Source organism: Peromyscus leucopus, chromosome 8b, assembly GCF_004664715.2.
Source record: "Peromyscus leucopus breed LL Stock chromosome 8b, UCI_PerLeu_2.1, whole genome shotgun sequence".
NCBI lineage: Eukaryota > Metazoa > Chordata > Mammalia > Rodentia > Cricetidae > Peromyscus > Peromyscus leucopus.
Genome location: NC_051086.1, coordinates 41097632 through 41122417, shown reverse-complemented (window position 1 = coordinate 41122417; position 24786 = coordinate 41097632). Strand labels below are relative to the sequence as shown.

The 24786-nt window shown below is 41.1% G+C and overlaps 2 protein-coding genes across 2 annotated transcripts; both read left to right on the top strand.

The window, feature by feature from the left end:
- The first annotated feature begins 1312 nt into the window (after nt 1-1312).
- LOC114686468 (olfactory receptor 2T4-like) lies at nt 1313-2354 on the top strand. The gene has a single exon (XM_028861144.1). It carries the CDS (start codon nt 1317-1319, stop codon nt 2271-2273), a length of 957 nt encoding a protein of 318 aa, XP_028716977.1. The 5' UTR covers nt 1313-1316; the 3' UTR covers nt 2274-2354.
- A 16222-nt stretch (nt 2355-18576) lies between these two features.
- On the top strand, nt 18577-19533 carry LOC114686466 (olfactory receptor 2T29-like). Its single transcript, XM_028861141.1, has one exon. The coding sequence runs from the start codon at nt 18577-18579 to the stop codon at nt 19531-19533; it is 957 nt and encodes a 318-aa protein (XP_028716974.1).
- The last annotated feature ends 5253 nt before the right edge of the window (nt 19534-24786 follow it).

Sequence of the window (24786 nt, the reverse complement as noted above, 5' to 3'; positions counted from 1 at the left end):
GTGATTGTTGTCTCAGCAGCCCCTCCCTTTAACTAACGCTAGCATCTCAGAAAGAGGAGATTTCATTTCCTTCCTCTTGCTAAGAGCTATCAAACTGCAGTATCTACCAGTCAGAATTTTTTTAAAAAAAAAACCTTACATATCTCCTCTCCTTGAGAACTAACTGTGGAAAAGGCGTTCACTGAGCCTTGTCTCAAAGGCTGGCTACATTGTGTCTGCTGCTGTTTGTCACTCTGTTGTACCTGTTTAAACCTTCAAATTTAATTCACATGTCTACTATTTTCCCAACACAGATGGACACTAAACTTGTTTAATGAAATCAAAGTTAATGTGTCCTTGAATATACAGACAGACAGAAATAAACATACACATATGTATATATGTTTGCCTCTAACACAGAGGCGGACTGTGAGCATGGAGCAGGTGGAATGCTAAACTACTCTCAGGAACATCTCATGGCTCTGTTCTCTATAATTCTCAAACTCCTTGAAGAAGTGGTTGACAGTCCATAGAGATGCTGCTGCCACAGCCTGGCCTGGCAACCAGCAGTGACTGCTGAATCCTCTGCCTCCTGCTTAAGTTTAGAGTCAATGTTGAACCCTGTGAGGAGATCAACTTGGTGAAGCAGAGACCAGGAAAAGGTGAGAGTTCCCATTATCTCAATCCAACCAGCATTGGATGAGCAAGCATGTTCTATGTATTATATCTACAGTTTCATATGACTATGTTTATATGAATGAATATGTAAAGAGGATAATCTTTAAAATTAATCATTTATCAAGAAACTTCAAACTCAATTTTAATTAGACTATTGCATTTTTCAGTTAATATCTTTTACAGTATAATTTTTAAAACAACATTCTTCAATGAACACTAAAATGGAGAGGGTATTTCAATGTGTTAATATTATAAACAACTCTGAAATGATTAAGAATAACTTTATTCATTAACTTTCTAATAAAGTGTCTGTTTGATTATGTGCATTTGTCTTTCACTGGATTTTTGTCTCTTTTGGTCAAAATTTACACCTTCTGTTAGTAGCCAAAAATTATCATGCAAATTTCAAGAACTTATTAACAGAGGTCACAATTATTCATCAAGAAAGAGCATGGCCATGGACTATGGTAGCTCTACTTTGAGTTATGATCTATCTAACCACAGATGTGAATTCCTACTTTTTTAAATCTTTAAATTACAGTTAGATTATCATTCTCAGAACTAAAGGCCCAAGGAACTTTAATAGTATACTAGGCTTGTGCTCATATCAGTAAGCAGCCACTAACCACAAAGCATTATCGATTGCCTTGGAGACACACATGGACATCAACACCTGGATGAGCAACTACACTGGACAGTCAGATTTCACGCTGGTGGGATTCTTCAGTCAATCCAAACACCCTGCTCTGCTTGCTGTGGTCACATTTCTGGTTTTCCTGATGGCCTTGTCTGGGAATGCCCTCCTGATCCTTCTAATAATCTCTGACAACCGCCTCCACACACCCATGTACTTTTTCATCAGCCAGTTGTCACTCATGGACATGATGTACATTTCTGTCACTGTGCCCAAGATGCTCATGGACCAGGTCCTTGGGAGCCACAAGATCTCAGCGGCTGCCTGTGGGATGCAAATGTTTCTCTATGGGACACTAGCAGGTTCAGAATTTTTCCTTTTGGCTGCCATGTCTTATGACCGCTATGTGGCCATCTGCCATCCACTCCGTTATCCTGTCCTCATGAACCGTAGAGTGTGTCTCCTCCTGATGTCTGTCTGTTGGTTCCTGGGATCCTTGGATGGCTTCATATTCAGCACTGTCACCATGACCTTCCCATTCTGTGGATCCCATGAGATCCATCACTTCTTCTGTGAGATCCCTGCTGTGACAAAGCTCTCCTGCTCAGACACCTGGCTCTATGAGACCCTCATGTACCTGTGCTGTGTGCTCATGCTTCTCATCCCTGTGACAGTCATATCAAGCTCCTATTCATGCATCCTCCTCACTGTTCACAGGATGAAATCAGCAGAGGGCAGGAAGAAGGCCCTGGCCACCTGCTCCTCCCACATGACTGTGGTCATCCTCTTCTATGGTGCTGCTGTCTACACCTACATGCTCCCTGCCTCCTTCCACACCCCTGAGAAGGACATGACGGTGTCTGGGTTTTACACAATACTCACCCCTCTATTGAACCCACTGATCTACAGTCTTAGGAATAAGAATGTCACAGATGCCATGAAGAAACTGTTTGGTGTGGAACCCTCTTTTAAGAAACAGTAAAGTAAGTAATTTGGAATGAACAGTTTCTTCTCCTTGTCTCTGCACATCTGTTGATCTATGTCTCATGCTGATGTTATTCCTCATCCAGTATGTCTGATTGTATAGCCAGCCCTTTTGAAGAATTCTTTCTCTATTCTGAAAATTTCTTCATTGATATACTCCTTGTACATTCAAAATCTTTAATTGTGTCCTGCAAATGTCACATTTTTGAAGTTGATAGTGGTTGTTTAATTTTGTGTGACAATAGTTTCCTCATTGAAAAGTTGTTATACTGAGGAATTATTAGTCATGTGGTATTCAGCTGTTAAATGATAGAGTGAGTTGGAAGTCAAGTGGTTAACAATGTTAAGAACATGTGAATGAAGATAAATGACATATTGAATTAATTCTGTGTAATTTCTTGATAATTTATGTACAGTTGAAATTAGATAAAATAAAGATCAAGATATAGCTTTATTCCTTCAGCCCCTGTATCATTATATAGTGAAAATAATCATTAAAAGAAATTAAAACCTAGGTCGTATAAGTGGCTGGTAAGGCTTCAAATAGTCAGTGTTGCTATATTTGTGTATAAATGTACTCATGTGTTTCTCAAAACCAAACATAGCTCTCAATTAAGGGAATGCAGTATAGCTTATTCTTGAGTCTATTGTTAGTGACCACGGCCCAGGAACATGGACTCAGCTTGCCCCAGTGACGTGGTCCAAAGTTTCATAGAAAGTTACAAAACACACACAAGTCACAAGTCAAAACTCAAGGCATTATTCAACAACACTTTTGGAGACCTCAGGGGCTTAGGGTGTAGCAAAGTAGGAACACGTGATGGTTTTTGGATGGTGTCTGATGACATGAAAAGCTTTTGGTTTGGAAAAAGCTAGCATTCTGATAAGCCAATATATTCTAAAAGGTTTCACCTAATAGGCACAGGGATGCTGGCTCAGAACCCAAAGGTGGCAATGAACGTCTCCTAAGGGCACTAAGATGGGCTGTGATAATTGCTTTGTATCTGTAATGTTCTAAGGCTTCATAATCACAGGTGTTCTAATCAGTTGGCCAGTTACAGAGTCTTTAACATGTGTATGGCTTTGTCCTCTGGGAACTTGAATGTAGTGGCCCCTGTTGACCAAGCTTCACATTGCTACATGAAGAGTCTAATTGCTGTTTTATGCCCCATGGTGAAGAAGCTCATTCCTAGGATACAGGACTATCAGGGCTGCAGTCTTTAGGAGAGAGAGGTAGCTGATGCAGCCATTCTGATCTGGGATTGATTTATTCCCATTCTCTATATCTGACATAGCATTAAAAAAAAATACCATGTGACACGTTATCTGTTTGATTTACTGTTACAGGAATGTTATACCTGAAGTTAAATTAGCATTTACAAGTGACACATTACAGGAATGTTATACCTGAAGTTAAATTGGCATTTACAAGTGACACATTACAGGAATGCTATAACTGAAGTTAAATTATCAAGAACGCAGTGTGGCCTCAGAAAGTAAAAGTAGCAAATGAGAGAAATAGGTTTCTTTCTTTCTTTTTTTGGAAAGGTAAAATTTCCTTAATTTTTATTCCTGGTACCACTACCTCAATTTACAGGGCAATATACCTGATATAATGAAAAGAAAAAGACAAAGACAAAGCTGCAACAGGTATACATCTAACCAACATCACATTTCATCAATCATAGCTGCACTTTTTGCAAACTGTGCCTGTGACCATCCTGAAAAGGTTTCCTCTTTAAGCTGCAGTGACTTTTCTGACTATGGCTCACTGTTCCTTCTGTGGCAGATTTCTACAGTTCCTCTAGAGCATTTAGGATGACTGTCTCCAAGAAACCTGCAGCTCTTCTGACTGGCTCTCTCTCTCTCTCTCTCTCTCTCTCTCTCTCTCTCTCTCTCTGTCCTGCATCTCCCTCTCTCCCCTACTCTCTCCATTGCTAAAAACTGTAGCCATTTTCTGCCTTTAAAAAAAAAAATCTGCTGCTACCATATCCACCACTGTCTTAATTGACAAGAGCTAGGATCATCTTTCAACCAGGCTACCTGTATGTTTCCACTCTGTCCTTAGTTATTTGTACTCTATGAATTATTTTATACAATGATTAGAATATTTGAAATAATTCCATTTCTCATGTGTCTGCTTTCTTTGGTCTTGTCTGGCTTCATAGATGTAATTTCATAGGGAGTGGCTAGTTCTAATTTTAAGAAAGATTGTTCTTTAGTTTCTAAACATTCATAACTTATATATATGTGTTATATTTTGATTTGTTTTATTACATTAATATTACATCAGATTGAGGATTTGGGAGATAAATATAAATCTACCTTGTAGAAGAAATCAGACAACAACATGGTAATATATTTACTTCTTTTCTTAAGGAACTGTCTTTCCCCCATGTACTAAATATTATAGGGGATAAGGATGGAAAGAAGAAGACAAATTCATGAGAAGCTGGAATTTCATAGGTTATTGTGGACATAACGCAATCATTTATGTCACAATCAGAAAAGGAAATGCTGCTTTTAAAGTGTTGTACTACTCCTTTGTAATACTTCCACCTCCAGAACCAGTCATTGTCTTGAGGTCTTTTCTTATACAAAACCTCATTTCTGAAGGTTAGTACATGTCAGTTCCTTTCCTGAAGAAGCCACAGCCTCTCCTTTCTTATATCTAACTATTTCTCCTAAAAATATCAATTCTACACCCACACCATCCTGGGTTCATCACTCTCATGTCTCACTGTAGAAGACAAAAGAATCCAGTAGATGGAGGCTATTGTGAGTCCATCAAGAAATTCTAGTGGACTTCAATTGGATATCTAGTATCTAGAAACATCATCTGTTTCGGCTTCTCCTGGTCTCTGCCTAGATCTTGTGATGTTAATCCTGCTTACCATGCACTTTTGGGCTGTTTAAGATAGGCCGAAGCCCCCATTCAGCAAAGAATCCAGATCTGTCATTGCCCCAATTTCATATCATCTGTAGAATTTCTCAAATGCTAAGTGAGAAAGGTACCTGCTGTTAACCTCAGGCAGCCACATGCACAAAAACACATGTACACATGCAGCCACACACATATGTGCACCCACACATATGCAAACACATATACAGGAACACATACCACATACCACAAACAAGAACAGAATTAAAATAGATCTCACATGTAACCACTTCTCACTATTTATCTGCAAGCCTCTATGTCAGCACACCACACACATTCGTGTCTATCAATGTTTATCACGGTGCTGCTCACAGTGGCTGACTTAGGGGAACCTAGGTGTCCAGCAACAATGCAATGGACAATATAGAAAATGGGTTCTACATACACAACAGAATTTTAAGCCATAAATAAGAGCAAAGACACGTGCTGTTTGAAAATGTTGCATGTGTACCATGTCATCTAAATTGCTATAGCTTTGAAATAAACACATATATGCTATATGAATGATTCTGTCCATTCTATTTCTGTACATAAGATTTATAGGTTTTGGAGTTTTCCAACTAGAATTAAGGTGAAAGTTAAATTAACATGCAGGTTATATGCTAAAACCTTTAGTAAAAGGTGAGTTTGCATTTGTTTCCATAGCTGCTACTAAATCCCACTAATATATGTATGGCATTGGATGCAAGATAAAATTCCCTAAATGAAGTGGGGTATGTATCTTTAAACTCAAGTTTTCCTTACGAGACCAAACCAAAAAAAAAAAAAAAGACAGAAAGAAAAGAAAGAAATCTAGATGTGTCTTTGCAGAATAAATAAATAAATAAATATTTAAGTCACCTTTTAAAAATAAATGGCAAATAAAAATCACACAAAATATATATTTCCATACATATAATAGCCAAGAGTTGATGTGTATATGTGAAGTTGTTTATGAATAAATACAAGAAGTAAAAACAATGTGAAGACACAGAAAAGAACCTAAGAAGGAAAATCATTACACACGGATCAAAAGCCTAAAGACACACCTGCAACCACAGGAATGCTAACTAGACGGGCGGTGGTGCAGCGTGCTCTGATGTTATGGCAAGGGTATTCTTGAGTTATTCTCTCAGTTGTATGAAATTACACAAAATTATTAGCATTGATGATTAGAATATTGTATTTGAAAGTCCAGGTATGGTGATGTCTGTCTTTAATCCAGCACGCAGGAGGCTGAGGCAAGTGAACCTGTGAGGTTAAGGCCAGCCTGGTCTACATAGGGACTTCCAGGGCTACACGGAGAGGTTCAGTTTCAATACAAAACAAAGCAAGACAGAGAATATTAGATTTGAGCAATTTTCTCTCTTTTTAAATTAAAAATGTTCATACAAGTGTATACTTTCTGCTGACCACACGCCTTCTGTTAGTATTCAGGCACTTATGCGGGCCTGCTCTCAAGGGTCCTGACAGACTACATCATCAGGTACAACCACTCCCTTATAAGACAAGCTCCTCCCACCTTTCACTCTCTACTCCACTCTCACCCCCAGAGGCTGCTTCTGTGCCCCATCCAGTCCTCCATATAAACCTCCCACGTGAGTCCTGTTGTATGGTATGACTCTCTCTTCCACCAACTGTAAACTACAACATTGGTGCCAGAGACTCTGGCAGGCTTTCCAGGTAGTCCCTGCAGCCCACACGTGGTCTGAGGCATGCCAGGATCCTATTCCCATTCTGCCTACAACAGCCTCACTTCCATCTAACCGATAACTGAGATCTCCATCCAACACCAGAATGATTGCTATGATCCCCTTCTCTGGGTCAAAGTAAAGGCTTCCCTGGACTTGTGGGAGTGACATTTGAGGGTCTGGCACCCCTCTGGTGTTCTTGAAGGCAGAGAAACACCCAACCATGACCTTTAAGGCCACAATTGACCCTTCTGTCAACATTCAACCCCAGGACTTTTCCAGAGAGTGAGGCTTCATCTCTCAAGCATAGTTTCTTGCCTTTTGGCCCCACCCCTAAGCCTGCTACCAGGCAACCAGGTCTCTCACAGCATCAGAGCTCTAGGATCCTGTGCTTTGTGTGACTATACACTGAACAGCTTGTGCCTGCTCAATTCGATCTTCCCTGGATTCCTGAGACTCTAGAAATTTTAGGGCTTTGGATCTTATTTTTCAACCTTACTCATGAGAACTATGTCATCAACCATACCTCCAAGCTCCCCTCTGAGATGCCTCTTGGAAAACTGCAGACCTCTACACCTAGCACCTGACTTAAGGGCTCAAGTTATCTGCCTTTGCAGTCAAATATGGTTCCAACACCCCTTATATATCAATCCAAATGGTTGCTTAATAGTACCCTGCATCCCGATATTTTAGGGGACCCTTGCAACTTCTGCCAGCGACGGCATAGATGGAAGGGGGTGCCCTATGTCCTGCTTTCTTGTGTCTTCTCTCCAAGCCCTCCATCTGTTTTTTTTTTCTTCCTGTTCTTCCACTCAGCTTCTGCTAGCTATGAAGCCTGTTAAGCTGCATGTCTCCTTTTCATTAAGTGAACTCTCTCAAATAGAAAAAAAAATGGGTTCTTATACATCTGATTGCTTCTTTCATTAAAGAATTCCAGTGTTGGTTTCTGCAGCCACAGCAGCAGCCTGCCTCTGCAGTCAAAGCAGTTACAGCCTCGCCTGTCACCAGCTCTCTTTCCACTGTCAGCTGTGTGACATGTGCACCATTTACTACTGCCTGCGAGGCGCATGCAGCTTGCCTTCTTTGTCTCTCCTTACTCTCTTGCCTCTTCTGTTCTCTCCTGCTTCTCTTCCGCTTGCCGGCCTGCCTCTCTCAAGTCCCCCTCCTCAATAAACCTCTCCCCCTCCCCCAATAAACCTCTTGCACTAACCCTGCTGGGTGTGGCGTATTTGCTTAGTGGCCTACCTTGGCAGGGCCTGCCAAAAGGTACTCACTTCCCACAGGACCCCTACCTGCCTGCTCCACCCACAACGGATCTGTTCTCTTCCACCTGCCACAAGAATGCTTTCTCATTCACTGACAGCCTTGCCTTCCAACCAATACCGGCAATTAGGTCTCTGACAGGACTAGCTGCCTCTGACCATTCCCCTGGACATGAGGCTTCCTTTCTCAAGCACTCATTTTCCCCACTCAATCTTCCTCTGCCTCATGCTTGGGAACTGTCACATACTTCCTCGCTCCCTTGGGATACTGTCTGGAGACACACTGACCACTCCTCTCAAATCAAATCTGGCCTCAGTATACCTTGGACCAGACAGTCAGGGGCCTGAGAAAGAAATCTCCATTTTCTTTCTTTTTCTTTGTTCCAAGACCTGCCTGTGTCTGTGTGTCTTCCCTCTCTAAATGTCCTGTCTGCTGTGTTTGCTGCAACGTAGGAGTCAGAAATGGGGAAGCCAGCTTTGGCTTACTCAGCACACACCAGTGTTCCCTTTCTTTTTACTTATTCAACTCCTGTTTGGTGTGTGTGTGTGTGTGTGTGTGTGTGTGTGTGTGTGTGTGTGTGTGTGTGTACACATATATATGACTTGGATTTAGCTCTGTATGTGTGAATATAAGCTGGATTTAACTCTGCATGTGCGTGTATGTAACTTGGATGCAACTCTGTATACGTGCATGTAACTATTGTTTAGGAAAACATGTTTTTAAACAGCAACCACATGTCTCTCCTCCATCTTGGTTGGTGACCTCATCATGATGTAGGCAGCCATGTGGCTGGCAGCCATCTTTTGCTAAGGTCAAAGAGTACACTTCTTAGTCCTAACGAGCTCTCTGTTCATTGTATCTCCTTTTAGACTAAGAAAGCAACAAGTCTCAAATATTTTGGAGTGGTATGGACTTCTGTATGATGATATAAATGTAAACATACATGTGATTCAACTCTGATTTAGAATATACTTTATATGGTGATAAAATTTTAAGGTTATAAAGATCTAGTCAGATTAACAAAAGCTAACTTAGAGATTTATACCTAAGTTCTCATGTCTTTGCAAAGCATAGATTAGTAGATATGGGTTAGTTTAAGATGTAAAGGCTATCTAGTAAGAAGTCTGAGCCATACACCAAACAGTTTGTAATTAATTGCAGGTGGAAGAGCTCTGTCCAGATCATGGGCCCAGGCAGACTGAGAAACCTCGCCCTGCAATTGGCTCCCAGATGTGGTGGCAAGAATTTCTACCTAAAACCTGAAAGAGCTTAAAAAATATTATAAAAGATAGCAAAGAGCAGCTTCCTAGCTTGCTCTCTCATGCGGGCTACAGTACAGAGATGCCACAGCATTTGAGCTTGAGCACAGTGTGGCAGATTCCAGCCACAGTACACAGAGGCATCTCCAAGCCGTACAGGACACTGTGTGGCAGATTTAGCTTTTGCTATAAGGTTTCTGGGCTATATGCTGCTTGGTGGAGGCATAGACCGACAGTTTCCCAGATTTGGTGGTGAGCATAGCTCCCAGAACTGACAGTAAGCGTACCCCCACCATGTGAAAAAACGGAGCAGGGCAGAGCCATCAGCCAAAACCACAGCTTCAGTCCTAGTCAGGCAGCTTTAAAATTTAAAAACTCTCCTGGTCAGAAAAGGATTTCAGATATACAATGAGACAGATTCAGATGGAAAAAACTCTAAATGGTTTACAGTGTGTGTAAAAATTTACACAGGCTTGGAATAGAGAGGAAAAGGAGTATAGGCAGTTATATAAAGAAATAAATAGTTCTAAAAAATAAAATCCTTAAAGAGACAGTAAAGGTCATGTAAAAGAAATAAGCCACATGAAGACAGAAAATACACAGAAAAGTCTGGATTACGTATATTATTGTGTTTTCTTTGAATTTTATGACTGTTAATGAGCTAAGTGCAGAAAGACATTTGATTGTAAAGACTGCTAAGTTAAGCCAACATAAATATTTTAAAGGTATCTTGATTTCAAAATTTGGGCCTAAGGATATGTTGCTTTGGAAAAGAGGCTCTGCTTTTGTTTCCACAGAGGATGAGAAGCTGTGGATTCCTTCCGGCTTAATATCATTCCATCAAGGCAGACTGCCCTGATAGGTCTCCAGTGGGATCTATGGCCCAGATGATCTACATTGGAAACAGCTTCAAGGCAGCTGGATGAGATGATGCAGCCTTACAGGTTACTATAGTCAAGACTTGACCATAATTCTAAATTTTCTCAGGATCCTCATAAGATTGCCAGTGCTCCCAATCAGCAAAAAGTAGTATGGAGAGTTATGCCCCAAATCCCAAAACATTGTTTATAGATGTTTGTTTTTATTTAAAAGGGGTTGATTATAATGGTTAATGGTCACAGTCAATCTCTTTCTAAAGAAAGAAGGAGGATGTGATATAGATAATAAAAAAGGGTAGATTACTGAATCTACTTTAATCCAAAAAACAACTGTTAATCTCAAAATACTTTACATTGGTATGGATTTTGGTTTATTGATACAAATGGTCAATTTTGTTATATTGAATGTATATTTCTACTCTTGTTAAAGATATTATGATTGTGCAACTCATTTAAAATTGTAATGTATCACTAAGAAATACAGATTAATAGTTATCTATAATAATCAAATTTCTAGTCATGTTAGTTTTCTAGATATGCAAACATATATTTTAATTAGATAGCTAATCTTCAAACACTTCATAGATCTACAGAATATGGCATTTAAAATGTTTTAAAAACTTAGACATTTCAGTAAGACCATCTGCTCCTGGCAGCTCCAGTTTACTTCAAAGAGGATGATGGGCATCAAAGAAACTCCATATGGAGTTTATCTTCTTCTTAACAAAACTGACCATTTGGGTAAGAAACTTCTCTTGCCTGGATTGCTTGACAGTATGTCATACAAACTAGACATGCAGGACCCACAGGAAAGTGACCACTGAACTTTGCCAAACCAAGGCAAGATGGTCCTTCGGTTTCTGCTTCATAAGAAGAAACTGCCATACATTCTGCAGGACACAGAAGAATGCAACTAATGAACTTTGCCAAAATAGGTGAATATTTCTTCCAATTTCCTGTTTCACTGAAAAATCAGTCAGATACTTTGGGCCTATGGCTGAAGATGGATGCCTCAGTGTTACAGAAAAACTTCAGTTAACTATACAGGCAGCCAGATGTCTTTCTCATTTCTAGAATTATGGAAGTTTCTTGCAATGGACTTTCTGTTTACTCAGGTAATATTATATCCTTCTGGGTCTTTGATGGAGTTGAAGACTAGACAGTTATAATTATAGTATTTCTTAGTCATGATAAAAGGTAAATTAGGTATTAAACTTTTGACTCCTAAAAATAGGATAGATGATAGACTATTTTCTTTAATTTTGCTAAATACAAATAGACTAGATACTATAACTGTAATTCCTGCATGAAAACTGTTTCGTTATATGTAATTTTACTATATTAAAATGAAAACCTTCCATTTTGATTAGACAGAAAAGGGGAAGTGAGTGGGATGGTCTTCCTGTATGCTGTGAATATGTGTTGCTACTATTGGCTAATAAATAAGCTGCTTTGGCCTATGGCAAGGCAGCTTAGAGTCAGGCTGGGAATCCAAGCAGAGGTACAGAGAGGAGAAAGGTAAGGTCAGAGAAGACACTGAGAGCTGCCCTGTGAAGCAAGATGTAATGCAACACAGGTAAAGTCACAAGACACATGGAGATACATGGATTAATAGAAATGGGTTAATTTAAGACCTAAGAGCTGGGCTGGAGAGATGCTCAGTGGTTAAGAGTACCTACCGACTGCTCTTCCAGAGGTCCTGAGTTCAATTCCCAGCAACCACATGGTGGCTCACTACCATCTGTAATGAGATCTGGCACCCTCTTCTGTACACATAATAAATAAATAAATCTTAAAAAAAAAAAAGACCTAAGAGCTAGCTAGTAATAAACCTGAGTCCTAGACCAAACCATTTGTAATTAGTATATAAGTCTCTGAATAATTTTTATAAGTAGCTATGGGATTGCAGGTGGGAGAAATTTGTCTGGACCATGGGCCCAGGTGAGACTGAGATACTTACCCCTACAGCCAAGTGTTCAACACCAATCTTCTAGAGAACTTAGGTAAGTGGTAACATATGTTTGACAAATAAGCTATTTGATAAATGAAATATATATTCTATCATGGAATGCCTGGTCCCCTGAGAGGGTCCTTTTCCCAGAGTTGGGCATTTGCGCAGAGGCCCCCAATTTTTACCAAGGGTAGTGCTGGCCTCTGTGCTCCCTCTGGCCACTCTCATGGGCTGCACCCAAACTCATAGGACCCCTTTCTCCTGTTCCCATTTTGGCCCTGGGGATCTTTCCCCTGTCACTTTTCCTTGTCTTCTTAGGAGACAGCCTTAGTTTGGAACACTCTTGTTCTGTTTTAACCCACAGTATAGGTATTTTGGTTTCCTTACTGAGCCCATTGACTATGAATAGAAAGTTTTATTTTGATATTTATTCTGACAGGAATGGAATGTAAAGTCCTAATCTTATGATAGCTGCTAACATAGTATAGATTGTTAAGGACCACAAGTTAATAGTCATTTTTTAAATATTTTTATTTTATAACTAATTTAATTTTACATATCAGTCACAGATTCCCCTGTCCTCCCTCCTCCCACCCCCAGGCTTCCCCCAAATCGACCCTCCATTCCCACCTCCTCCAAGGCAAGGTCTCCTCTGGGGAGTCAGCCCAGCCTGGTAGATTCAGTTGAGGCAGGTCCAGTTCCCTCCTTCCTGCACCAAGGCTGAACAAAGTATCTTAGCATAGGCCCTAGGTTCCAAAAAGCCAGCCCATGCACCAAGGACAGGTCCCGGGTCCCACTGCCTGGGGGCTCCCAAAACAGTTCAGGCTCATCAATTGTCTCACTTATCCAGAGGGTCTGGTCCAGTTCCATGGGGGCTCCTCAGCTATTGGTTCACAGTTCATGTGTTTCTGCTAGTTTGGCTATTTGTCCCTGTGATTTTTCCAATCATGGTCTCAATTATCTCTTACTCATATAATCCCTCCTCTCTCCGCCAATTGGACTACTGAAGCTCCACCTGTGGTTTGGCTGGGGATCTCTGCACCTGGTCCACCAGTCATTGGATGAGAGTTAATAGTCATTTTGTAGATGATCAAATTCTTTAATTATAACTGTGATACGTACTAATATAATTTACAAGGATAAACCTTACATAGTCCCCTGTACCTGTTTTCAAAGTTAAGCTTAAAATAAGCAACTAGAAATAAAATTTGTTTATTCAGATATACCTAACAGACAGTCCTCAAACGCTTCAGAGATCTGCAAAATGTGGCATTTTAAATGTTTAATGATAGAGCTTTTCGTGATAGAGAGACCTGACAGCTTCTGGCAGCATCCCTATCTCCTCCAAAGAAGAGGGTCAGGCAGAGAAGAGCATCCACCCAGAGCTGGCTGTGAATGTGGCACTGCTAGCCTCTCAGCACTAAAACAATATGCAAAAATCCAACCCAATGTCAAATATTTAAAACAGGTTGTTGCTTTTTAAAAATAGATTCGGTAATCTACCATTTTATCTTATCATATCCATATCCTCCCTTCTTTCTTTTCAAAGTAGATTCAATAATCTGCCCTTTTATCCCATCATTTCTTATCTATATGGCCTCCTGATCAAGAGAACAAGTGACACCCTAGAACGTGAGACCTTTTGAAAGATGTCCTAAGTCCCCATGAGACCTTGTTGGCCTTGAAGGACCAAGGTAAAAATTACTGCCCCTTTAATGCCTCTGTCCACATTGGTATAGACCTTCAAGTGCAGGGGGGCCCATGGGAATGTACGGCAGTGACCACTAGTGTGTAACAGGTCGACCCCCCCCAGATGAATGGATTCCCTGTTGGGAGCCCCACTTGGCAAAGCCGTGGGGTTATTGACTATAAATGGCTGGATGTTCTCTGTCTGTAACTTTCTTAGTTACACTTAGTTATGCACACCACTGCTGTGCCTCCCTAATAAGAACAGCTGCAGGGTTCTTTCAAAAGCCCATAGGTAGTGGGCTTTACACTTATTGAGCACAGATAGCTGTGGATGTTCTGGAAGATGATTTCTGTTTAGACTATATAATTTTGATGTATAGAAATAATACTAGGATATTTTACATTACTCAGACTGACATAGGATTCTCCGTCACGAAGGCAGCCTTTTACACAGACAGCTAATTTTGGACTTCAGAACAAGTTCAAAACAGACTAAGCTGCCCCTACAGAAAATACACAAAGACTAATTCCCAGGTGTTGTTTATTGCTAAATCAAGGCCAGGCTGTTCACACTGAGCTATAGCTCCTGCAGTAGATCTCTTTCTGCATGTACCCTGAATGCTCTAGGTTCAGCCAAATATTTACTATCTGGGATTCCTTGCCCTCCCCTGCCACAGTGCCTTCACTCAACCCAAGTGTGGAAGGAGTCAAGATTCTGCTCCATCTGCAGGTTAAAGCCCCGGGAACATGGGACGGCTGAGCTCAGGAGTGTGGCCTGATGAGCAGAGGACACTGTGTGACCAGAGGATGGAATGGGAACACCACCATGACATGGGAACACGATTGGAAACCTTCAGCACTCAGAAAAAGTACAGAACAATTTGGCTGCAGGATCAAGAGTGCTGAGGTGGATCGATCTTCTTCCCTGTTGTGCATCGTCAACTGCACAGTTTACACTTCACAGATGTGTGCAGTTTAAGGGAAGGTGTCACTTTCTAAAGTGAGACTTTTGTCCCACTGATGGTAATTATATATATTGTCATTTTCATCTAAGCCATCTGTATTTGTGGTCATTCTATAATTTTCAGGTCACTATTTAAAGAAAACTAACTGAACATTTGAATGAAATGCAGTTCAAATGAACATGGCTTCTGACTGACAGCAGAACACAGCCATGACATGATGGGGAGAAGGCAAAATGGTGCATGAACGAAGGGGCCTCTGGTCAGTCAGTCTGCGACATACTAGTAAGAGAAACTGAACCCAAGCTTTGAACTCCAGACCTATGAAAGATGTGTGGCCCATCTTAATAAAAACCAGCTAAAAAAAAAATAGGCCTGAGTTTCGGTTTACTGGCAGGCAGCATCCACATCTAGGAAAAGCCATAAGCTGCCCCACCCAAGGAGGACCAGCATCTAAGGGGAAATGCCGGACACTGCAAACATTCCAAATGTTAGATAAGAACACCAGATGCCTGAGCCCAGCACACACCTAATTCCCCTTTGCCAAGACACCCCTAGACAAATGTCAGCCAATCAGCGTCCTGAACACTAGAAATCCCCTCACCCCTCCCTCTACTACCCCCACTCCTCCCAGGCTCCAGGCACTCTGCTGTCACCACTGCTTTGGACTGACAGAGAGACTAAGCTTGAGCTTGAAATACAGGTTCTTCGCTTTTACATATGGTATTCGATCTCCATGGTGGTCTTTTGGGGGATCCCTGCTATCTGGATATAAAATATAACATCACAAAATCTACTGAAAGTTTATATGAACCCCCACACACACAGAGAGAGAGAGACAGACAGACAGACAGACAGACACAGAGTCAGAGACAGAGACAAAGAGAGAATGGGAGGGAATAGAATTCTGCATAGTGAACAAGGGCCTGAACATACAATAACTAACTCATGTTGGACCAGATTACTCTTTATGATGGTAATAGTCCAGGCTATGGTCAATAATGGCTATGACTTTCTACTTTAACAAAACTGAAGGGTAAATGAGCCTATGGCAGAGGTTTCTGTCACCATCCCTGGCTCACTTAGTTACATTCTTCCTTAAAGTGCCACAGGGGAGTTATTAACACCATCTTTACCCAGGAATGAGCAGGGTCCAGCCAAGGATGATGTCACTTGCCTCCTATTCCTTCTGTACTTAACCAGCTACTGTCCCTTGGCTCATATGACCCAGGCTGCAGCTGCATCTGATGGTGAGTAAACCTGACAGGAGAGAATGCCCAGTACAGGGTAGACCCTAGACAGTCTGTTTGTTGTTCAAGAGGTATCTTTTATCATATATTCTCTATTTTTACATGGAGAAAAAAAATTCTGCTGACTTTTCTCTCATTTTTGGTGTATTGAGACAGGGTTTCTCTGTGCAGCACTGGCTGTCCAGAACTTGCTTTGTAGACCAGGCTGCCCTTGAACTGAGAGATCTACCAGCCTCTGCCTCCCTAGTGCTGGATTAAAGGAGTGCACTGCCACACCCAGCATCTTCCTAAAGCTTCACTTTAGTGATTCTTACTGAATTTTTTTTCTAAGTCACCGATGAAGGAATATGTGTTAAACACACACACACACACACACACACACACACACACACACACACAAAGCAAGCTTGCCTTGATTTCATTTCACTTGATTCACTGGAGCACCTACCCCAGTCTCACAAGTGATAAGATTATAGTAGGCGTCTGCCAACACCCCACCCTTCCCTCTGTATTTTTGGTGTTCAGATTACAATCCATTAGTTTTCCAAAATTTTCTTTTTTGCTGTTTATTTAACTGCCATTATGGGTAACAATTGGGGGCTATGTAATGTCAAAAATGCTTAATTTTATTTATGTCTCATCATATAAAACAGACTGTGGATGGTCTAAACAAAAACTACACATTTTCCTGGGAAAATGTTGTTTACCATAGAACCCATGCAGGTACTCACTCTGTGCCTACTCATAGGTTAAGCATTCATGCTGTGTGTTATTGTGTGATGTGAGGCAGATGCCCTGAGATCCTGAGCTTCTCCACTGTAAGGAGAAAACGTGGTGACTCCTATGGAAGCACAGGGTGGTTCAGGGATGCTGCTGGCTGGGGAAGATGCTTTGTTTTTTCTCTGCCTTCACCGTGAGTAATACCCAGTGTTAACATGCACCAAGCTCTTCACATGAAATCAAACTCACAGAATGTGTAAGGGCGAGCCAGCTGCTGGTCCTGAGCCTTGTGCAGACATCACCTTCCTGATCTCCCTGCTCTCTGGGTGCCTTGATGCCAGTGTTCCCCATTTAACAGAGTGTGCCACCTTCCCAGCACTCCACCTGCCCCTCACCTGCCCCTGACCTCCACTCACCCAGCAAACACTGGGCAGGGATTTCCATAGACTGTGGCAGCCTCCCTGGTCCTTGCTCTCTGTGTCCACACATATGAATTAAGTCAGCAGGTAACCTTAAGGAGAATGAGGAAAGCTTATGTTTTAGAACCCAGAGAAATGACCTTCAAATTTAATTGAAATATGTACTATTTTACCAGTACAGATGAACACTTACCTTGTTTAATGCAATCAAAATTAATGTGTTCTTGAATATACATACATACATACAGAGAGACAGACAGATAGACAGACAAACAGACAGAAATACACACACACACACTCACACACACACACACACACACATAATATATATATATAATATATATATATATATATATACAATACATATATATAATTGCATCTGACACAGAGGCAGGCTGTGAGCATGGAGCCAGGGGAATATCAAGGACATGTCATGGCCATATTTTCTCTGCTTCTCAGACTCCATGAGGAAGTGACTGACAGTCCACAGAGATGCTGCTGCCACAATCCGGCCTGGCAACCCGACTGCTGAATCCTCTGCCTCCTGCTGAAGTTTAGAGTCAATGATGGACCCTGTGAGGAGATGAACTGGGAGAAGCAGAGACCAGAAAAGGGTGAGACTTCTCATTATCTCAGTCTAACCAGCATTAGAAGAGCAAGCATGTCCCATGTAATGCTCTATCTATATTTCCATATGACTATGTTTATGTGAGTGTATATTGAAAGAACATTTATCTAGCAAAAGAAACACAGGTAAGAAATTTCTAATTTAATATTAAATGGAAAGTATGTATTTTTCAATTATAATCTCTTACCATATTATTCTAAAATCCACATTATTCAATGAATATGAAAATGGAGAGTGCATGTCATAATGTGTTAATAATAAAAGCAAATTCAAAACAATTCTTAAGAATAACTTCATTCATTAACATTCTTATTAATGTTTTTGCTTATTTGCATTGGATTTTATTTGTTTTTTCGGTGTGTTTCTTTGGTTAATGATGCACTATTTTTGTTAGTAGCAAAAAATTACACTGAAAATTTCAAGAACTTTTTGATAAAGGACAGTATTTTTAATCAAGAAAAATCATGACCATGAACCATGGTAGCTTTTGTCTGGATTGTAGTGGCTAGAAACACAAGTGTGAATTCTTGCTTTTTTAAATGGCTCAATTTAGGTAAATTGTGATTCACAGATCTATAGGCCGAGGGAACTTTTTTAGTACATTAGGCTTGTACTCATATCAGTAAGCAGCCACTAATCCCAAAGCATTCCTGTTTGCTTAGGAGACACCCATGAACATCATTATCTGGATGAGCAACTACACTGGACAGACAGATTTCACACTGGTGGGATTCTTCAGTCAATCCAAACACCCTGATCTACTTGCTGTGGTCACATTTCTGGTTTTCCTGATGGCCTTGTCTGGGAATGCCCTCCTGATCCTTCTGATACACTCTGACACCCGCCTCCACACACCCATGTACTTTTTCATCAGCCAGTTGTCCCTCATGGATATGATGTACATTTCTGTCACTGTGCCCAAGATGCTCATGGACCAGGTCCTTGGGAGCCACAAGATCTCAGCGGCTGCCTGTGGGATACAGATGTTCCTGTACCTGACACTAGGAGGTTCAGAATATTTCCTTTTGGCTGCCATGTCTTATGACCGCTATGTGGCCATCTGCCATCCACTCCGTTATCCTGTCCTCATGAACCGTAGAGTGTGTCTCCTCCTGATGTCTGTCTGTTGGTTCCTGGGATCCCTGGATGGCTTCATGCTCACTCCTGTCACCATGACCTTCCCATTCTGTGGATCCCATGAGATCCATCACTTCTTCTGTGAGGTTCCTGCTGTGACAAAGCTCTCCTGCTCAGACACCTGGCTCTATGAGACCCTCATGTACCTGTGCTGTGTGCTCATGCTTCTCATCCCTGTGACAGTCATATCAAGCTCCTATTCATCTATCCTCCTCACTGTTCACAGGATGAATTCAGCAGAGGGCAGGAAGAAGGCCCTGGCCACCTGTTCCTCCCACATGACTGTGGTCATCCTCTTCTATGGTGCTGCTGTCTACACCTACATGCTCCCTGCCTCCTTCCACACCCCTGAGAAGGACATGGTGGTGTCTGTGTTTTACACAATACTCACCCCTCTGCTGAACCCACTAATCTACAGTCTGAGGAATAAGAATGTCACAGAGGCCCTGAAGAAACTCTTGGGTGTGGAACCCTCTTTTAAGAAACAATAAAGTAAGTTATTTGAACTGAACAGTTTCTTCTTCTTGTCTCTGCACATCTGTTGATCTATGTCTCATGCTGATGTTATTCCTCACCCATCATGTGTCATTGCATAGTCAGCCCATTTGAAGTATTCCTTCTCTATTCTGAAAAGTTTTTAATTGATATACTTCTTGTACATTTAACATCTTCATTTGCATTCTTTCAATGCTTTGTTTTATGAATTGATAGTGGCTGTTTAGTTTTGTGTGACAATAGTCTTATCATATCAAAGTTATGGTATATTGGGAAGTAAATGGTCTAGAGGGTTTAACTGATTAAAGATAGAGTAAGTTTAAAGAAGACTGGTTACCAAGAAGTGAATGGAGATAAATGGCATATTGAATGAATTCTGCTTGTTTTCTTGAAAATTTATGTATACTTCAAAATGATAGAAATAAAGAGCAAGATACAGTTTTATCCTTCAGCTCCTTTGTGTGGTAGTCCAAAGAAATTAAAATCTGGGTAGTACAAGTGGCCCAGAGTGTTTCAAATTGTCAGCAGAGCTGTATTAGCATGTAATTGTACTCATGTATGCCTCAAAAACCAAACACATCTCTCACTTTAAGGGAATGAGGTATAGCTTATCCTTGAGCCTAATGTGAGTGACCATGGCCCAGGAACACACACTCAGGTTGTCCCCAATGACGTGGTCCAAAGTTTCATTGAAAGTTACAAAGCACACGGAAGTCATGAGTCATAACTCAAGGCATTTTTCAACTTCACTTGTGAAGACATCAGGGGTTCAGGTAGTAGCAAAGTGGAAACATCTGTGTTATGATTCTCAGATGCTGTCTGGTGACATGGAAAGCTTCTACTTCAAGTAATCCATTCTGATAATCAGTACATTCCAGAAGATTTCACCTGATAGATACAGGGGTGCTGGCTCAGAAACTGAAGCTGGCAATGAATGACTCCTACGGGTGCTTTAGACACTTGGGGTTATTTGGCTTTGTACCTTAATGTTCTAACACTCCATAAGAACTCCATGGGTGTTCTAATCAGTTTGCCAATCTTGCAGAATTTATTTTTGTTTTTGTTTGTTTGTTTGGGGAATATTATTTTAAGGTGTGCTAGTCTGAAGCTATGTTGCTGTACCTGTCTAAAACACCTGCTGGTCTAATAAAGAGCTGAATGGCCAAGAGTGAGGCAGGAGAAAGGAAACAAGAGAGGGGCTGGCAGGCAGAAAAAATGTATAGAAGGAAAAATCTGGGAGGAAGAGGAAGGAGCAAGAGAGGAAGACCAGCCACCCAGCTATACAGCCAGCTACAAGATAGAATAAGGGTAAGATTTACAGAAGTAAGAGAATGGGAAAAGCCCAGAGGCAAAAGGTAGATGGGATAATTTAAAGTTAAGGAAAGTTGGCAAGAAACAATCCAAGCTATGGCTGGGCATTTATAATTAAGAATATGCCTCTTTGTGTGATTTATTTGGGAGCTGGGTGGTGGGCCCCAAAAAAGAGTTGATTGTTGTCTGTTTGTTTTTTGTTTGTTTAGTTTTGTTTATCTTTAACAAGTCTATGGTTTTGTCCTATTGGAACTTCAGTGTAGAGTCTCCTGTTGACCAAGCTTCACATTCGGTGCCAAAAGAGGCCATGTGTTCTCTTATGACCTGTGCTGAAGAAGCTCATTCCTAGGAGTCAGAACAATCAGGGCAGCAGTCTTTAGGAGAGAGGGGTAGCTGCCTAAGCCATTCTTATCTGGGACTGATTTGTTCCCATTCTCTGTATCTGTCACAATATTTATATATGATATGCTATAGGGATGTAACACCTGATATTAAATTGTCAAGAATATAGTAAAGAAAATAAATGTAGCAAATGAGAGAAATGGGTTTCATAATTGATGAAAACTATAATCATCTTTCAACAAGGCTTCCTGTATGTTTCCACTCTGCCATTTAGTTATTTGTACTTTATGAATTATTTTATATGATGATTAGAATATTTGAAATAATTTAATTTCCCATAATTCTGCTTTCTTTCAGCCTCTCTGATTTCATTGCTTTAATTTCATAGGGAGTGGCTAGTTCTAATTTTAAGAAAGATTGTTCTTCAGTTTCTAAATGTTTGTCACTCCTATTTATAGGTCATATTTTGATTTGTTTTGTTACATTAATATTATATCTGATGGAGTATTTAGGAGATAAATATACAACCACACTGTAGAGTAAATCAGACAACAACATGTTATCATTTTTTCTTCTTTCTAAACACAACTATCTTTATCCCATATACCAAATTTATTGAGGTTAAGGATAGAAAGAAGACAAATTCATAAGAAGCTGGAATTCCACAGGTTATTGTGGACATAACTCAATCATTTATGTCCCAATCAGAAAGGGAAATGCTGTGTTTAAAGTGATGTACTCTTCCTTTGTAATACTTCCACCTCCAGAAGTATTGTCTCCAGGTCTTTTCTCAAAGCAAACCTCATTTCTGAAGGGTAAATACATGTGTCAGTTCCTTTCCTGAAGCAGCCACTACTGTTCCTTTCTTATATCTAACAATTTCACCTAAAAATACCATCAATTCTACAGCCACACCACCCTGGGTCCATCCCTCACATGTCCCACTGTGAAGGACAAAGGAGTCCAGTAGATGGAGGCTATTGTAAGTCCATCAAGAAATTCTAGTGGTCCCTGCCCCCTCACCAAGAAAACAGCCTCCTGAGAAACCAGTGAAAACCAGTCAAAAGCCCACCCTGCACTAACTGGGAACAGGTAAGACCCCATCTCCTGACTGGGCAGACCAGGTCCCTACTCCCTAGGCCCTGGGGGCACATTCTGTGCCCCTCCCCCAAGCCATTGGAGCCCCATGGACCAGCCAGCTGCCTCTATCCCCACTCCTCACCAAGAAAACAGCCTCCTGCGACACCAGTGAAAACTGGAGTCATAAGCCCACCCTGCACCATTTGAGAACAGGTAAGGCCTTATCTCTGCACTGGGCAGACCAGGTCCCTGGCCCCTACTGTTGGGACTCTGCTGAGCTCCAGCTGCATGACTGCACATGTGCAGTTAGGAGCTAGACAAAGGGTCTTGTGTCTTATGTCACTAGTGTGTGCTGGCGATTACATATGCATGACTTGGTCACCATTCTGCACATGCATGTTGTAGCTCTGTAAACCCACCTGAGCATTGAAGAGCTGTGATTCAGACCCCACTCCCTCTCTCTGTTCTGGTCTCTCTTCACCCTCCCCCCACCATCTTTCTCTCTCTCTTTGCATGTATTCCTTCCCCAGGCCTGGTTCTCTTAAATCCCCCCACACACACACCTCTTTTTCTCCTAATAAAACCCTGATACTGATACTTGGTTTTGTCATGACCATGACCTTTCTGTGCAGTAACCAGCACCAGTAGCCAGTGCTGCTTATCATTCTTATACCTAGGCCCCAGGGGCACATTCTGTGCTCCTTCCCCAAGTCATTTGAGTGCCAGGGACTGGCCAGCTGTCTCTTTCCCCACCCCCTCACCAAGAACACAGCCCCCTGTGGCACCAGTGACCACCAGAATCATAAGCCCACCCTGCACCAACTTGGAACAGGTAAGACCCTATCTCCAGATTGGGCAGACCAGGTCCCTAGCCCCTGTGCCCCAGAAGTACATTTCATTCCCCTCCCCAGTGACCTGCCAGCTGCCTCCTCCCCTATTCTCTCACCAAGAAAACAGGTCCCACCCTGCACTGATTAGGAATAGCTGCTCCTTGAGACAGAGCCCACTGATGCCCATCAGACTAAGATCTGCTCACTAGGAAAAAGAATCCACCAGCACTGATTGGACCAAGAGTCCAGATTAGACCAAGAGCTCCCATTAGACCAAGAATATCAATTGGACCAAAAGAGGCTCCCTCAGACACAGACACCACTTGCATGGAGTGGAGGAAGAGATGGGTAGACGCCAGTGAAAAAATACAGTCAACAACATGAAGACCAATATGGCACCATCAGAACCTAATGGTGCTACATCAGGAAGACCTGAACATCCCAAAGCAGAAGAAGCAGAAGAAATTGACCTTAAAATGACTTTAAGAAGATGATAGAGGCCTTTAAAGAGGAAATGAAAGTTTCCCTTAAAGAATTCAAAGAAAAGACAAACAAAACTGGAAGAAATCAATAAATCCCTTAAAGAAAGCCAAGAAAAAGCAATAAACAGGTGAATGAAACAGTACAAGATTTGATAACTGAAATAGAGGCAATAAAGAAGACACAAACTGAGGGAGTGCTGGAAGTGGGAAATCTGAGTAAATGAACAGGAACTACAGATGCAAGCATCACCAACAGAATGGAAGAGATGGAAGAAAGGATCTCTGGCATTGAAGATACAATAGATGAAATAGATTCATCAGTCAAAGAAAACACTAAAGCCAAAAAGTCATACCACAAAACATCCAGGAAAATTGGAACACCATGAAAAGACCAAACCTAATAATAATGGGGATAGAAGAAGGATAAAAATACCAACTCAAAGGGGCAGAAAATATATTCAACAAAACCATAGAAGAAAACTTTCCCAACCTAAAGAAGTAAATGCCTGTGAGGGTACAAAAGCTTATAGAACACCAAATAGACTGGATCCCCAGCCAAAAAAAGTTCCCTTGCCACATAATAAACCACTAAACATACAGAATAAAGTAAAATATTAAGAGCTGCAAAGGAAAAAGGTCAAGTAACATAAAAACCCATCAGAATAACACCTGACTTCTCAATGGAGACACTGAAAGCCAGAAGGTCCTGGCAGATGTTATGCAGACTAAGAGACCATGGATGCCAACCCAGACTATTATATCCAGCAAAACTCTCAATCACCATTGGCGGAGTAAACAAAATATCCAAGATAAACCAGATTTAAAAAATACCTATCCATAAATCCAGCCCTACAGAAAGCACTAGAAGTAAAAATCCATCCTAAGAAAGTTAGATACAACCATGAAAACACAGGCAATAGATAATCCTACACACAAATACACCACAGAAGGACAACACAACACACAACAAAAAATAACAGGCATTAACAATCACTGGTCATTAATATCCATTAATATCAATGGTCTCAATTCGCCTATAAAAAGACACAGGCTGACAGAATGGATACAAAAGCAGGATCCATCCTTCTGCTGCATACAAGAAACACCTCAACTTTAAAGACAGACACTACCTCAGAGTAAAAGGCTGGGAAAAGTCTTTCCAATCAAATGGACTTAAGAAGCAAGCTGGTGTAGCTATCCTAAT

Coding starts and splice junctions, on each gene's coding strand:
- LOC114686468 (XM_028861144.1), top strand. CDS start 1,317: ATGGACATCAACACCTGGATGAGCAACTACACTGGACAGTCAGATTTC.
- LOC114686466 (XM_028861141.1), top strand. CDS start 18,577: ATGAACATCATTATCTGGATGAGCAACTACACTGGACAGACAGATTTC.